The sequence below is a fragment of the Diabrotica virgifera genome, chromosome 3, assembly GCF_917563875.1.
Source record: "Diabrotica virgifera virgifera chromosome 3, PGI_DIABVI_V3a".
Classification (NCBI taxonomy): Eukaryota; Metazoa; Arthropoda; class Insecta; order Coleoptera; family Chrysomelidae; genus Diabrotica; species Diabrotica virgifera.
The window spans coordinates 195144358-195162611 of NC_065445.1; the positions used below are offsets into that span (position 1 = coordinate 195144358).

General features: G+C 33.3%; 1 protein-coding gene across 1 annotated transcript in view; it reads right to left on the reverse strand.

Annotated features, from left to right (window-relative positions):
* LOC114324346 (uncharacterized) overlaps window positions 1-18254 on the reverse strand; it is a 71570-nt gene that overhangs the window by 19829 nt on the left and 33487 nt on the right. The window contains exon 5 of the mRNA XM_028272149.2: window positions 15882-16056. Within this exon, the coding sequence (XP_028127950.1) occupies window positions 15882-16056 (175 nt within the window). The remainder of the gene's footprint in view (window positions 1-15881; window positions 16057-18254) is intronic.

An 18254-nucleotide genomic window follows, 5' to 3' on the forward strand; every position in this document is an offset into this window, starting at 1 on the left:
CTGAACAGGTTTCAAACTTATCTAAGTATATTTGTTCGATTTCAGAACAGTTCTGAAATTATTTATTGTGTACATGGTGTTAAATAATAATTACACAAGAAAAAGTAAATATTTTATTGAAATACCATTATCTATACAAATGAATACATTTTTAATGCGCTAAAACGGATCCTTGAGATTCCATAAGAACGATGATGATGATGATTAGGAACGTAGGTAAAGTTTAGTTTATGTTGGGGTTTAACCGTTCCATTTTTGTAAAGATATTCTATTGCATTTATATCATCGTTCCTCAGTTCTTGAGGACGGCGTTCTAGATATAATTTATTCATTATCGAATTGTAGTTTCGGTTATCGGTTAGCCCTAAATAGTGACCAATTTGTTGCGTTAAAACCAATTGCAAATTAAAACCTGGTGTCTCAAAGTCGTTTAGTTTTAAGTTCCATAAAACATTTTTTAATATATGTATTTCCCCACATGGAATTTGATTATTTAACGTAGGAACTATTGTATGGGCTATTTCATTTCTAACATTTTGAATGTCAAAAAATAACTTACATTCCTCGGCTGGTAAACATAAACCTGTTATTCTATGGGTATGCGTATCAAATAAAATTGATAGCTTTGGTGCCTCTTCTGCTGTACAATTAACTTGTTTAAACTTAATTCCACTTGCATTGCTCCATGTATTGATAGCTTTATGGACTACTCTAGTAATTGAAGAGTCTACATTTAAAGTACACCATGTTATTCGTTGCTTATTAATAATAAATGGTTCTCTAAAAACGTTAAACGCAAAACACACATTTAACAATGTGACGAACCAAAATATTTTGTGTAGTAACATCTTTGATGGATTCTATTCATTTAACTGTTTATGAGATTGTCACCGGCTTTTATATCATAAAATTGTAGCGTCAGCAAAAAAAAACAATATTTTTTTAAACTTTTTATTTAAAAAACTACATATTTATTTCACAATAGATAAAATACAGTTAAAACATTTGAACTACATTAGTTAGCGGATTATAATTAACAATACGGTCATGTATAATTATACAATAAGCTCCTGTATTAACTGGTATATTCTTATTGGTTTCAATTTCTATTCTCATATCGACACTTCCCGACTTAACTGATTCATTTTGTCTGCTGCAGTCAATAACAAATATGGGGGCAAAAGAACCAAATTGCTCCAAACTAAGACATGGATCTCCAACTTTATAATAGTACGACGGTTGGAATTGTGCCTACATTTCATATGCAATGGCATACTGTTTCTTATCAAAGTTCAAGTTCAAATTGTCATACGGGTACATTTCAGAATTTAGAAATAGTTTTAAGTTTGTAATATTACAATGATCGAAATGGCTCGCATCTTCTTTTATGGCGTTCTTTTTAGCAGTCTGTAAAGCAAACAAAACAAATCGTGGTCTCTCTAGTAGACTAGTAGTTTTTACGTTCCAGTTAAATTTCATTGTTTGTGGCAGTAGCGGAATTTCATGATATTCCCAACTTCTGTATGCAAGTTCTAAATTAGATCCATTTTCAATAAATTTGTATAAACGTAACTTTTCCGAATCTGACACTTGAACATGAGGCATTTTCCATATAAATTTAAATATTTCAATTTTTGGTTTTGCATTTTCCATTGTAGACGTCACTGCATTTAAATCTGTTGAACTTCTTATCAATACAAGTTCCTGGCGGATGTTAACCAGGATTCGAGTAAAATCTTCTGGAAAACCAAGTAACAGTTTGAGTGGAATACACGCACTAAAATTTCCTTTTGCATCAGTCGTTATTGATGATGGTTTTTCATAGTTCCAGCCTATACTTTTGTATCGGTTAGATTCACTTTGCGTAAACGAAACATAGTTTTTTATTGTCGTTGTTATACCTAAATTTCTCACTCTATCTATTACACAGCCTCCAATTTCATATCGTATCTCATCAAATAAATACATCAAACCATTATTGACAAAACGCAAAGTAGTGCTTTCTTTCCCATCATCCGTTAGACGCCCTTCAATATACAGATAACTCTCAGAAGGTAAGGTGTATATATCTTGAGTCTGAATAGGTATCCTTATTTCATCACAATGGTTAAAAGTTGCGTTGGCATAGGGTAAATGACTATGCATTTCTCGACTCACAACTGAATTGTCAACCAATACATGACCTCCAATATTCAAAATGTTAAAACTCATATTCGCTCTTTTTACAAGTACACCTCAAGAAAATCCTAAGTATTCTAGTATTTATAAAAAATCTAATTCTGCACCAAGTATTTCTTATGCTTTTCTTTTTTCCTGACGTTGTTGTTGTTTTTTATTCTAAATCCAAGTGAGGTTAAAAATACTTTGTTTTCAGTTGTCAACTGTTTGAGCGTCTGCTTATCACTAATATTATTGTCAAAACTTTTAGTATTATATACACTGTTCACACCTGGATTAGAGTTGTAAATTACAACCATTATTATATTTTTTTTAAATGTAGTCTTAACGTAATAACTTCTCGTGTGAAATTAACAAGATTACCATCCTGGTCAACTATTTTAATGAAAATTTCATCAATATATCTATTTGTGACAGGTAGATAAATTACTTTTTTTGGAATTTCAACAATTTTGTATCCCGGTAAGACATTTGGATAAAACATGTGAATGATATGACCTTGATTTTCATTGACGTATGAATTAGTGATTAGATTACATTCCACACAAATAGAATTAACCTTTGTGATATGCACAGGATTCTCGGCTACGTGAGTCTTTGAAGGTGAAAGCCGTTTTGATGTAAATCCCAATAAGGAGGCAATTGTATGTGGTTTTTCAAAATGAATTACTTTGTTACTTTTTATTTCACATTTGAGTGTATTGTTATTAATTCTCATTTCCAGACTTGTAGGTTGTTCACTATGATGATGTTTTTTAGCCACACTTTTTACTCCTTGCAGTGGTTTTTGTATTATATTTTTATCAATTTCTGTATCATCTTTACCTGGTGTTTGATCTAATTTTAATTCTAATTCAGTTATTTTTTCAGTTAAATATTTTGAAAGATCATCAACTTCATAAGCACCATGTGGAATCGTTATATCGTGACTATTTATATAAAACTTGTTGTTTGTTTGGTCTATATTTGGAATTGTATTGTATGTCATAAAATCAATTAAACCCAGTACATACTGTTCACTTTCGTTTAAAATAATTGGTGGATAAATTTTTGTTGATAACACCGATTCTCTTCCAGATAACACAAAAGTGAACGACATGTTCAAACGAGGATCATACAGTAAATAAAAATTATTCTTTTAAAACAGGTATTTATTTAAAAAATCTAAACACAATTGTCCACAATTTACAGTGTTATAAGATTGATAAATTTTATGATTATATACAATGTGACAATAGCCATTTGAATTAAAGTATGATATAGCTTCCATGGGCGGTCTCAAGTTTCCAAAACTATCAAAATACACAACTTTAGATTTGTTCTTCTTGTACGCTGTCCAATGAGTTCCAGGACCGTCTTTATTATCTAAATTAATAATTCCACTCTCATGTTGCCAAATTTTTTTCGGAAACGCGTTTCTCATAAATACACCTCTGAAATATGGAATTTTCATTAATTTTGCGTATTTTTGTAACTCTACATTTGTCAAAGCATGTTTTGGAATATTTATTTGATCAGCCTTCTTCATAAAAAAATACCCATTCCACTTTTATATGGTTTCAAGTATAAACCTTTTCCAATTGCTAATGCTTCCATTTTACGATTATGACGTTGTTTTTCAAGTAAATCTTCTTTAGCTGCTTTTGCATCGTTTATCCGATGGCGGAGGTGCCACCTGCAACAGTGCCCAAAGCGCTTAATCCTGCAAATATGGGTATTAAAGGTAATATACCTCCAGTTTTCGGAACCTGAATTACTCGACCACGTGGTTTTTTTATGTTCTTGTAAGATTTCACAATTCGCAATGCTTGTTGAATAGCTTCCCTTAACGTTCTTGGTTTGCTTTCCAATAGTTTCTTTCTAATGTCTCGAATTACTTTAACTAAACTGAAATACTTTTGTTTTGGAATTTTAGAACCTTTTTTCTTAGAGACCTTCCTTTTAGAGGTCTTTCTTGTCTTTTTCTTACTACCAGTCATGTTACTAATGAATTAACCGTATTGTGCATTTGATCGGACTTTATATATGATCTTCATTGTCGTCGTCGTCGATATTACAAGATATTCAAGGTCTCATAGCGTTGGTTCGAATCCCACACCACATTTTTTATGTTTGTTAGTAAATAAAACTAATATCAAGTGTACAAGTTTTTATTTATAATATTACAAATCATATATAAAATTATTATTTTTTAATATCTATACATTATATCTTAATTTTTTAATTGCTTGATCATCCATGGTATCGTCATCGTCACGTTTTCTTTTTTGTGTATTGTTCGATATTTCGTTTACGTCAGTTTTTGGTTTTTTAGTACCACTAACAATATTATTTTCATCACCGATTTTTCGTTTTTCTATTTTTCTTGTGTCTCCTCTATTTATAGAGTCTGCAGCGAACTCATTTGAAATGTCTACATCCATATCATCTTCAATTTGCTTCTTTGCTCTTTTGTGATTTAAAAGCTTTTGTTGTATTTTTTGTTTATTTCTCTGCTGGAGATTTTGTTTTCGTTTTCTTGATTTGGAAATAATTAATCCTTGCAGTAATAAAGTACAGTGGTTTATACTTTCAGTTAGTTTTTCTAACATATTTTTAGCTTTGTTCAATTCTTTATTACAACTTTTTGTTACAGCTTTATAATTAGCAGAACTTAGACCCATATCTAATTTCACTTTTGCTTTCATTGCACCAGCTACACCAAGTGCAGCCAGCTTTTCAGAAAATGCTGTATTTTTTGATCGAAACTGTTCAAGAGCTTTTTCAGCTAGAATCTTATCAGCTTCATGTCGTTTTGATAACTCTTTGTCTTGAGAGTATGCAATATCATGTTCACGACACGCTTCGTCTAACCCATTTATTCCCCTATCTCCTCTTGCTAATCGTTTATGCAATTTGGTTCCTGGTCCACAAAACCTGTATCCACCAGGGATGTGCATTTCAAAAGGTAATTTATTAATGGCAGCGTTTAACATCTTCATCAACGACTTACAAATTAGTAAATAAAGAGTCTAAGATAAGTGTTTATATATATATATATATATTTTTTTTTCTCTTCTTTAAACAAATAACCTCACATTTCCCCAAACATACTACTTGGTATATTCTTAGCACCAGATTTAGATTTCAAATATTTTATGTACTCACAATTTATACAATTTAAATTAGGTATGTCAGTCTCTCCTCCACACTTTGGACATTTATACTTCACAGGTACAGGCATATTTATTTTTATCACTCAAAATTTCTTTGTTATCGTTGTTGTTGTCGTTGACTTTAACAAAAATAGGATACGCTCTTTTTACAAAAGCACAATCAGGACTAAATTTTTTGTGATCTTCAATTACATTGTCATTTGATTCCCATTTGTAAATCTCTACACCACACCTGAAACACTTAACTATATCTTCTACTTGAAGAAAGTAAAATCCACAAGCAGCTAACTCTATTTCTGATTTCTTCCCCTTCCAATTGTTAAAAGTTGAAAGTCTTGAATAGAAATCTTCCGGGTTAAGCGTGTACACCTCAAGACACATCTCGATTACTGATTGATGAAATTTATTATCTCATCTATTTATATTGTTTTATTTTACCACCAATTGAGTTTCAAGAATACAGATGAGGCTAGGCTAGGCTAGGCCGGGCGACCACCCTATACTTTTTTACCGAAAAGAAGAAGAGATCTTGCGATAAGCGACCACTTTTGCACTCAGCGTACAGGGTGGTCCTCTTTCGAAGAAGAAAAAACTTCTTACAAGCCTCTGGTCATTGTTGTTGATCACTTCTTCATGCAATTATTGCGTCATACAGGTATACAGGTGACAATAGGTTTGCGTCATACAGGTATACAGGTATCCAGGTGACACACAGGTAAAAGCAGGTGACAACGTTCTTACACCCTCTGGTCATTGTTGATCACTGGGCACGAAGAAGAAGAGATCTTGAGATAAGCGATGAGTTCCTACAACCCTCTGGTCATTGTTGATCACTTCTTGTACACACTCAAGGTCAAATCAACCCTCTGGTCATTGTTGATCACTTCTTCGGGCACGAAGAAGAAGAGATCTTGAGATAAGCGATGAGTTCTTACAACCCTCTGGTCATTGTTGATCACTTCTTGTACTTCTTGTACACCACTCAAGGTCACCCAAGGTCATATCATCACATCTATACGTTCCAATTCCGAGACCCTGATGGACAGGTTACCAAAGTGTCCCAGTACCCCGCCTATCTATTACTCATGGTATAGAAAGATCTCAACACAACTATTCGGTATAGCAACGAACAAAATCAACATAGCCAGAATGATCGCCAACGTTCGGAACCGACAGGCACCCTAAGAAGAAGAATGCCTCGACAGACAACTAATGGCCATTGGCATGGTACAGTTGTTTTTTGTGTGTTGAGTAAATGTCTTGTTATTTTGAAAAGTCGACTTTCATTGTCTTACTTTCATTGTCATGAAAAAGTTCCTACCCAGTTGAGATTCGAACTCACGACCCCTGAAACCAAAGGTAGGCTCTCTTACCACTGGGCCGCAGACAGGGCAAGCCACAATTGCTTGTAATAAAAATTACATGTTATATTTGTTTTTCACGTATAGAGTTGTTGCATTTTCGATATATTTTGAATAATATTCGAATGCCTGTGGTCTATTCTGCATTCTGATAGTGCTTTTAAGATAGCGACTGTTTACACTGTGTCAAATGCTTTGTGGAAGTCAACCAATATAAGAACCAGCGGTCTAATATATTCGATCGCGACTAGAGTTTTGAGGCACTGCAGATGCTGATGGCAGATGGTTCCGTGGCCTGATCGAAACCCTTCTTGTTTCTTCTGGCTGGAAGAATTCGAGTTTTACTTCCAATCTCTTGTCAATATTCGGGTAAAGAGCTTGTATAGGTGGTTTAATAATGTAATGGGCCTATAGTTTTCAAGACCTAATTTATCTACTTTTTAAACGCTTTTCTTTAGTTTAATCGTTTGGGTCAAATTTTTGGACCTTAATTTGACTGCCTTTTCTTCAATGCAAATGACTAAAAATTTGCAGATATATGCATTCGCGGGAACAATACACGAATAGTCAATAAACATTTTTTTTTGTTTATTAATTGTTTAAATAAAAAAAACGATTTTAACGGAAAATGCTTAAATTCTCTTGTTTTTTACAATGAAGAAACTTGAAACTTTTACAGACTGTAGCTAATTATATGAATTATACATAATTTCACTTTTCACGTTAATTGTTTACGTTATGCTTCATAAATATAAACAATAAAGTTTCAAATTTTTTGCCGATTCCGACTACTTTTCCTGTTTGTACATCATATGTTTTATACATATTTTAATAAACAGGACGATAAATTTAGTGTTTGAAAAGTGTAAGACTAAAAAGTAAAAAATAAAAATATATGAAAAAAATATTTTTAAGGAACGCTTTTCTTTAGTTACGAATGACTAAAATTAAACATATTATAAAAAATCAACTAAAAAGCAAAAAATAAAAAAAATTGAAAAAATCTAACACATTCGTTAAAGAAAAGCGTGGCGCGAAAACCGTTTATTCGATGAAGACGCGCCACGCTTTTCTTTGGCGAATGTGTTAGATTTTTTCAATTTTTTTTATTTTTTGCTTTTTAGTTGATTTTTGCTGCCGAGTAGCTTCTCGGCTAGTTTCCCTGAGACGCCCAATATTGCCCAAGATCTGCAAGGGATTTCTCGAGAAAACCATGAGCTCAGACGACTATCCAGATGATCAGAACAAGAAAAGACCGGCTGAAAACTTCGAGATATTTCAAAACAGTAAGAAAACGTATCGAACACCCACCAAAACAAGTGATGAAAAACTCGAGAAAATACTATATCTGATGCAAGAGATGAAAGCAGAAATAAAAGTTGAGATGAAATTAATAAGAGAAGACCAAAAATCATATGCAATTGAAATGAAAAAGTTAAAAGAAGAGAACGAGGAGCTCAGAAAAAAAATGAAGATATAAAAGCAGAATTAACACAAATAAAACAGAATATGGAATGGATAGATAAAGAAAAAAGAAAAAATAACAATGTTGTAAGCGGCCTGAATATTAATACAAAAAATCAAAGACCTCAAAATAGCCATGGAGAACTTTTTACAAACCAATCTACAGCTAGGAATAAACATCAGAACTGTAATAAAAGTAGGAGAATCCCACTATCTCATCCAACTATATAATAATGAAGACAAGCAAACAGTCATGTAAACAAATATAAACTAAAAAACATCAAAACATCAAAAAATCTTCCTTAACAACGACATGACGAAACAAGAGCGGAAAATACAAAAATAGCTCCGAGAACTAGCTAAAGACGAAAAGAAAAAGGGAAAAGAAGTAAAAATAGGTTACAATCAAGTTACAATAAATGGGGAGGAGTGGAGATGGAATAGAGTAAACGAAAAAATAGAGAAATCTGTTCCAAAAAACTAAGGAAACAACAAACGAGCGATAGTAAAGATGATGACGACAACGCAAAGACAACGGAATGGAATTTGGATAAAGAAAAACATATAGAAGGAAAGGAAAATCAACAAGAAAATGGACAAAAGAAAAAGGACATTGAAAAAACAGCTAGCACGATTGACGTGGAAATGAAACAAAGACAAGACGCAAAAACTAGAATAAACGAAAATAACAACTTGAAAATTGGTACATGGAATTTAACATCACTTAGAGGAAAGGAATGCGAATCAGTGCAAGAAATGGAAGAATTTAAAATGCAAATGATAGGTATAAACGAAACAAAGAAATGTGGAAGAGAAAAAGAAAATATATCAGAAAATTACACGATGTATTACTCCGGGGTAGACAAAGAACTTAGAGCAAAAGAAGGAGTAGGCATAGTAGTCACAGTCAGGAACCAATAGAGAAAAAAATTGAAAAAAGAAAACTGAATTGGTTTGGACATATAACTAGGATGAACGAGAACAGACTAGTAAAGAAGGTGACAGATGCCAAAAGATAGGGGAAAAGAAGAAGAGGCAGACCTAGAAAGGGGTCGATGGAACAAATCGAGGAAATCGGGACAAATAGAGGGAAAACAGTGCAACAGATGAAGGAAATGGCAGGAGACCGGAAGGCGTGGAAGAAATGGGTAAAAGATGGATAGGTGATACCAAAGTCCGACGCTCTTATAGGGCATAAGGACAACGAGAAGAAGAAAAAAAGGATTTTTTACAATATGTTTAATTTTAGTCACTCGTAACTAAAGAAAAGCGTTTCTTAAAAATATTTTTTTCATATTTTTTTTTATAAAGGAGGATTGTAACTGAAGTCTTCCATTTATTTGCAATGTTTTCATTATGCAGACATAAATTAAAAAGTGTTTGGATTCATGAGATCAAAAGAAGATCACCTAATTTAATTGTCTCGATGACTTTCCCATCTTCCCCCGGGGCTCTATTATTATCTTTCATATTTTTGAGAATACGTTCAATTTTCATCCACGCTGCATCTGGTATTAGATATGATATTACAGAATGCAGTATCCTCCAATACTGCATTCTGTACCTTCTGTATGTGTTCTATTACTGTCTATATTACTATTCTCCACGTAGGTACATGTAATATACGTGGCCTATCTGAGACTATATTCCCATTTTTGTCTTTAAGTTGAAATATTTCCTTTTTGTCATTTTCGATTTTTCTCTCCAATGCGTTCATGCTGTTGTTTTTTTCTATTATGTATATAGATTTTATAATTTTCTCTTTTTTTCTTTAAATATTCCATACATTTATGATTAGTATTTATTTATGTAACCTGACATACTCCCCATTTGACTCTTTTTAAATATATAATATTATGTATTTTAATAACTTCTCCTATTCTTCTTTCTCATAATCCTTAGTGCCTTTCAGGGCGTCGGATGTCTGGTTCCGCCTTTTATCCATGTCTTCCATGCGCTTCTATTTGTGACCAGGTTCTTCATATCTCTCATACTCATCTGTCGCCTTTCCCCTACATCCTTGATCTGGTCCATCCATGTCTTCCTAGGTCTCTTTTGTTCCATTCGTTGTATGTGGTCAAACCAGCTCAATTGTTTGTTTTCGATCTTCCTCATTATCGATTCTTGTTCCAGCTCTCTCCTTATAACTTTATTTCTAAATCTGCCAAACTTCGTAACTCCAGCTATTCTTCTCATGTATTTCATCTCGGTGAAATCATTTTATCATTGATTCATGTTTCTTTTGCACAATCCATGTTTCCGCCCCATATGTCATTATCTGATTTACTATGCTCTTGTATACTCTTAGTTTAGTTCTGTGGCCGTTTGCCAAAAGCTGATATGTCCCTTGTCAGTTGTGTCATAAAATATTGCGCATGCCAAAAGCAGATATGTACACTTGACCTGGAATTATCAGCATTTGGCAGACATTTTTTTCTATACTTCTTGAACTTTTCTTGTTTCTTTAGGCAGGCCGCACATCAAAGAAACATGAAACGTAAATTACGTTTCATGGAAATAAACCACTGCTAAACAAATATATATCCGGCCATTTATAAGACTCTCCGAAAATAAAAATGTGTCATGAGCATGAATCACACTCGTTTCATTAATAGGCGGACTTTGAGATTTGTTTAGCAGTGTTTTCTTTTCATGAAACATGTTTTTCGTTTCATGTTTCTTTGGTGTGCAGCTTGCCTTAGAAGCAGTATTTTTTTATTTTCTACAAAGATTTTGTTTTAAAAATATTTAACTCTATTATGTTCGCAATATTTTTTTTATTTAGGAAGCTTACATTATAATATTATAGATTTACAAAAAATAAAAAGGATACTGAATACTAAATAAAATAAAAACTCACTGAAGGTAGAGGTACCTTTTATATACAGGGTGTTTCTAAATGTGACAAACTTTAAGGGGTGACTAACTACATGAAAAATTATGACAATTTGCAAATGCTTGGTTACGAGATACAGGGTGTTGAATTTTTTTTAGTCACCATTGGCGCGCATACGGGTATCGATCTGAATTAAAAAAAAATAGAACGTTAAAGAGATATTGCAAATTAAAAATCATTTTTGACTTCCTCGTTTAATTTGTGACAAAATATTGATCTTATTTTTTTTATACAACGCGCCGTTTTCATGAAAAATAAATCACCTTAATACTTACTCCAAAGTGTTCGACATAGTTTCTACAGGTTGTAATGGCGTCTTGTAATTAGTTTTTCTTTAAATACCTCCAGAACGCTTCTATTTAGAAAAACGAAAACTGGTACGCCTATTTTCCTTCCAGAGACAAAACGATTCCAATCATTTCGAATTTCTAGTACCGGTCATAGGCGTCCTTTTTGGGTAGGGCAACAGTTATTTTATCCCATAACGTTTTTGTCTTAAACTTTTGAGCATTTTTGACATTAAATTGTGTGTTATTCTAGTACCAAAAGGTAAAGGTTTTCGAGAAAAAGCGATTTGAAAATTATTCGTTTTTCGAATTTGAAAAAAAAAAAAATTCAGAAAAAACTATTAAAAAAAAACGAAAACTGGTACGTTTATTTATCTTCCAGAGATAAAGCGATTTTCTCAATTGCGAATTTCTACTACGGGTCATATGCGTCCGTTTTGGGTAGGTCAACGGTTATTTTATCTCATAACTTTTTTGTTTTTAATTTTTAAGCATTTTTGACATTTGACTATTAAGTTATGAAATATTCTAGTACTAAAAGTCACAATTACTTTAAGTCGGTCAAATTTATCGTTTCTACTGAAAAAAATTTTAAATTTTTTTCAAATTTTTTTTAAAGTTCAAAAACGAAAAATTTTCAGATCGTTTTTTCTAGAAAACGGTATATCCTACCGACTTAAAGCAAGAGTACCTTTTAGTACTAGAATACCTCACAATTTAATATTTAAGTGTAAAAATGCTTAAAAGTTTAAGACAAAAAAGTTATGGGATAAAATAACCGTTGGCCTACCCAAAACGGACGCCTATGGCCGGTACTAAAAATTTATGGAATCGTTTTGTCTCTGGAAGAAAAAGAGGCGTACTAGTTTTCGTTTTTCTAAATAGAAGGGTTCTGGATGTATTTAAAAAAAAAACTAATTACAAGACGCCATTTTTAAACAGATAGCTCCCTTAGAAAGCATTTTCGGGCAAGGAAAATTGGGTTAAATTTTTTTAATATCATATGAGGAATCTCCGGTCTTCATTTGTCGGGAGAGTTTCTGGATACCCTGTATATTATTATGAATGTAGAGAAACTTATCATAAAAACGACGCATCAAATGAAAAATGGAAGATAGATGTTTTGTCAAAAATTGAAGGAGGAATTCAAACATGATCTTTAATTTAAAATATCCTATTGGCGTACTTTTTTATTTAAACAAATATAGAGCATTACCCGTATGCGCGCCACTGGTGAATAAAAAATTATTAGTTGTATGTCAAGAAATGCGCAATAACTACCTCCTAAAACCCACCAAATTTCATTCACATATCCCAACCGGTTTTAGAGCAATAAAAAAATCGTCAGCTTGTAAGAAAAATTTCAACACCCGTATTCGGAAACGAAGCATTTTCGGATATACGTTTATCGAGCTAACTGTAATTTATTTATTATTTTTCATTATTTTTATTATTACAGTCTTTCTAGCGTATTTACACCACTGAAACCAATTGCGGCATCGCATTTGCCAAAAGCTGATATTTGCACTTAGACCCGCAAATTTTTTGCATTTTGCAAAATTACTAGAGAATTTTTATAAAATTTGTAGCTAGGTTATAATATGTAAACTCATATGGATAGCTGTAACAAAATTAAACTCAAAACCAAATATGATATTTCTGAAACTGTGATTTTATAGACGTCACAGGAATTTGAATTTGCTCTCCTGAAAAGTATCAAAAATGAACATACCAGCTTTTGGCAAACGACCACTCAGTTTTATTGTCTATTTCTGACTTTCCAAAAATTGTGTTATTTAGAGAGAAATCCACGTTGGTAGCATTCTTCAGTTTATTACTTATTGTCATGTCCGTTTTGACATCATCTGTTATTATATTTCATAAATATTCAAAAGTAGAGACGTTTTCTATTACTTGTTCCCTTACTATTATATTAGTATTCCTTTCTTTTTTCTCATCTTTATTTATTATCATAAGTTTTGTTTTGTTGAGATTCATTTCCATTTTTAAATTTTGTATCTCTTTTTGACAAATATCTATTAGTTTCCGCATTTTCTCTACTGTGACTGTGATTAAAACTATATCGTCAGCGTATAGAAGGTATTTTAATAACAAAATATAATTATACAACTTTTTATACATGCAGACAACTTTTCTTATCAAATTTTAAACAAAAATCTTGTTGAAGCAGTTGTTTGGCAATGGGTTAAGATGTTGTGTATGTATTGATTACGACACAATAATATAGTTTAAAAAAAAGACTAAGTTTTCACTATAATGGCATATAACATATCCCACCAGAATGAAAACAATGGGAACCTTCTCTGGTTACACCTCCGAGGCTTCTACAATTTGCAAGCCATACGGATGCTGAGACTAAGGAAGATGAGGGAATTCTACAATTTACAATTCACGTCACATCTGCTCAGCGCGGTAAAGTTCCAACGAGACTGGTTCCCTTCATACTCCACACAGAGTAAATGTAAATAAAAAATGAATAACCATTTTCAATTTCGTTGCAAAACGAAAATACAGCCGAACCATATTCCAGTCCAATCAGAGAGTGCTGCAAGCACCTCTACCGGTTTCGAAACTTATTAGTCTCTCATCAGGAGGCACATATGCTGCTCTCCCTGATCCAACCAAAACAAACCCCAGCGTGCAGTCCCGAATTGCAACGAACGAAATGGCATAGATGCCCTAGCGGCAACTGCTAGCAAAAGACTAAGTTTTCACTCTAATGGCATATAACATATCCCACCAGAATGAAAACAATGGGAACCTTCTCTGGTTACACCTCCGAGGCTTCTACAATTTGCAAGCCATACGGATGCTGAGACTAAGGAAGATGAGGGAATTCTACAATTTACAATTCACGTCACATCTGCTCAGCGCGGTAAAGTTCCAACGAGACTGGTTCCCTTCATACTCCACACAGAGTAAATGTAAATCAAAAATGAATAACCATTTTCAATTTCGTTGCAAAACGAAAATACAGCCGAACCATATTCCAGTCCAATCAGAGAGTGCTGCAAACACCTCTACCGGTTTCGAAACTTATTAGTCTCTCATCAGGAGGCACATATGCTGCTCTCCCTGATCCAACCAAAACAAACCCCAGCGTGCAGTCCCGAATTGCAACGAACGAAATGGCATAGATGCCCTAGCGGCAACTGCTAGCAAAAGACTAAGTTTTCACTCTAATGGCATATAACATATCCCACCAGAATGAAAACAATGGGAACCTTCTCTGGTTACACCTCCGAGGCTTCTACAATTTGCAAGTCATACGGATGCTGAGACCATAGAAGATGAGGGAATTCTACAATTTACAATTCACGTCACATCTGCTCAGCGCGGTAAAGTTCCAACGAGACTGGTTCCCTTCATACTCCACACAGAGTAAATGTAAATCAAAAATGAATAACCATTTTCAATTTCGTTGCAAAACGAAAATACATTATTATTACATACGGGTATTAAATACATACGGTTATTCATTTTTGATTTACATTTACTCTGTGTGGAGTATGAAGGGAACCAGTCTCGTTGGAACTTTACCGCGCTGAGCAGATGTGACGTGAATTGTAAATTGTAGAATTCCCTCATCTTCCTTAGTCTCAGCATCCGTATGGCTTGCAAATTGTAGAAGCCTCGGAGGTGTAACCAGAGAAGGTTCCCATTGTTTTCATCCTGTGGGATATGTTATATGTCATTAGAGTGAAAACTTAGTCTTTTGCTAGCAGTTGCCGCTAGGGCATCTATGCCATTTCGTTCGTTGCAATTCGGGACTGCACGCTGGGCTTTGTTTTGGTTGGATCAGGGAGAGCAGCATATGTGCCTCCTGATGAGAGACTAATAAGTTTCGAAACCGGTAGAGGTGCTTGCAGCACTCTCTGATTGGACTGGAATATGGTTCGGCTGTATTTTCGTTTTGCAACGAAATTGAAAATGGTTATTTATTTTTGATTTACATTTACTCTGTGTGGAGTATGAAGGGAACCAGTCTCGTTGGAACTTTACCGCGCTGAGCAGATGTGACGTGAATTGTAAATTGTAGAATTCCCTCATCTTTCTTAGTCTCAGCATCCGTATGGCTTGCAAATTGTAGAAGCCTCGGAGGTGTAACCAGAGAAGGTTCCCATTGTTTTCATTCTGGTGGGATATGTTATATGCCATTAGAGTGAAAACTTAGTCTTTTGCTAGCAGTTGCCGCTAGGGCATCTATGCCATTTCGTTCGTTGCAATTCGGGACTGCACGCTGGGGTTTGTTTTGGTTGGATCAGGGAGAGCAGCATATGTGCCTCCTGATGAGAGACTAATAAGTTTCGAAACCGGTAGAGGTGCTTGCAGCACTCTCTGATTGGACTGGAATATGGTTCGGCTGTATTTTCGTTTTGCAACGAAATTGAAAATGGTTATTCATTTTTAATATAGTTTACTTCAAGCCTGAATATTTCTGTGTAGTTCCGAAAGATTATATAGGTATTATTACTAATTTTTTATCAAAATCCTAAAATATTAATATAGCCGTCCTTACTTTATCTCAGCGTCTGGTGGAGCTACAGCGAAACAAAGAAATGTTCCACCCGATCTGAGAAGCTTTACTGAATATTCCATCACAGCTGCATTACCACTACAGTCTATACAGAAATCATATAACTCGTTACTTTTTGCTTTCAGTGCGTCAGGAGTTACCAGTTCGACTTTCAGATCTAAAAAAGTAGGATAAAATTGTTGTATATCATAACGGTTCCATTACATCTCGTAACGCGACAGTTCGTAAACCCACAAATGGTAACGGACAATTCGTAACGCCGTCAATTCGTAACAGCGAGAGTTCGTAACGGCGACAGTTTGTAACTGTAACTATTCGTAACGATATAATTCGTAACACCAACATTTAATTTTTTTTAGGAAATTTAGTATTACTAAATTTATACGAAAACGTTTTTTGCATACATTCCTATACTAAAAGTAATGGTACATACTTTTTTAAGACCACTTCTTTTTAAATATATTTCACACATATTTTTGCTTTGCGTATATTCTTGTTAATATGACAACTGGACGTAGTTATGCAAGAAGGACTCAACTCCAAAAAGTGTGTTTTTCAGGAGAGACGTTTTCGCAAAGCTATCTGTTGTAAATTACAGGTACAACTTACAACCTTACTGAAGGTTGTACCGTGTTTGAAGGGGATAGAATTTTTATTGTTAATACTTAAACTAACATAATATACAGAGAGCACGTAAAGGTTGGAATCAATTCATTTTCTCGAGAATGGACGATTCTAAAAAAAAAACCCGAAACAGGTCAATTTTTATTTTTAAATTACGACTTTTTGGCATATACATCATGCTAGTGACATCACCTATCTGGGCGTGGTGACGTCATCGATGATTTTTTTAAATAGGAATAGGAGTCGTGTGATAGCTCATGTGAAAGGTAATTTAATTCTCTATTCAGTAATATAAACCTTTACATAATTATTTATACAGGGTGCCCAAAAAATGGTTTTTAATTAAATTTATTGACATAAAAAGAAGAATGAATGTGATTTATTTAGTCCAAAATACATTTTACTGCTCTCAGAAAACAGAAGAAAATGTTTATTTGAAAAATAATCATTGCTTTTCGCTTAAATTAATTTGTTCAAACTGTCAAGAGGAAGGTGGGTGGGTGGCGGCTTTAACATTGAATTTAAGCAAAAAACAATATTTATTTGTCAAATAAACATTATTTCCTGTTTTCTGATAGCAGTAAAATGTATTTTGAGTTAAATAAATTACACACATTCTTCTTTTTATGTCAATACATTTAATTAAATTTTTTTTGGACACCCTGTATAATTAATTATGTTAATGTTTATATTACTGAATAGAGAATGGAATTACCTTTCAAATGAGCTATCACACGACACCTATTCTCATTTAAAAAAAAATTATAGATGACGTCATCACGCCCAGATGGGTGACGTCACTAGTATGATACATATGCCAAAAACTGGCAATTTAAAAATAAAAATATTGACCTGTTTCGGGATTTTTTTTTAAATCGTCCATTCTCGAGAAAATGAATTTATTCCAACCTTTACGTGCTCACTGCTTTGGTATTCTCAAAAAATGGTGATTGGTTCCTTATTGCATATTATACATATTAATTAATTACATTTTACAATAGGGAAATAAAAACACAAACTTCTTTAGATTATATTTTTATTGTAATTATTTGAAAACAATAATACGAAAAACTAAGTAAAAAATACAGACAAATCCAATATTATTTTATAGCTTAAATATAAAAAATAAACTGAACTAAAATAATGAAATTTTAAAATAATTTATGACAATACTAGTGTAATGGAAAAAAATCAGGATATTTTTGTTGTTTAATTTTAACATAATGTAATATTTTAATCAATTTCAATTTGAAAGTCTAGCGTCCCATTGTACCCATCAATATCGTCTTCAATTTCTTCATTAGATGATAAATTACGATAAAAGTTTTTACAATCATTCGGAATTAAATGAAGAAATGATGCGATATCCTTAAGCTTTTCAGGCGATATTGGTTTTCCTTCTGGCCAGAGACTTTTCAACAAAGATGGCATGGAAGGCGGCCTGCCAACTCCTCGTTTTTGCACATTTATTTCAACAAATTCGTTACTGTAGTTGTTACTGACGTAGATAGACATTGGTTTATTTTTAATAATGCGGATTTGTTTAAATTTTAACCAGTTTATCTTGGTGTTTGTTGTATCTTTTTTTCTGTTGACAATAGTTTTTTCAATATCACTTGTAGACCTAGGCAGGCCGCACATCAAAGAAACATGAAACGTAAATTACGTTTCATGGAAATAAACCACTGCTAAACAAATATACGTCCGGCCATTTATGAGACTCTGCGAAAA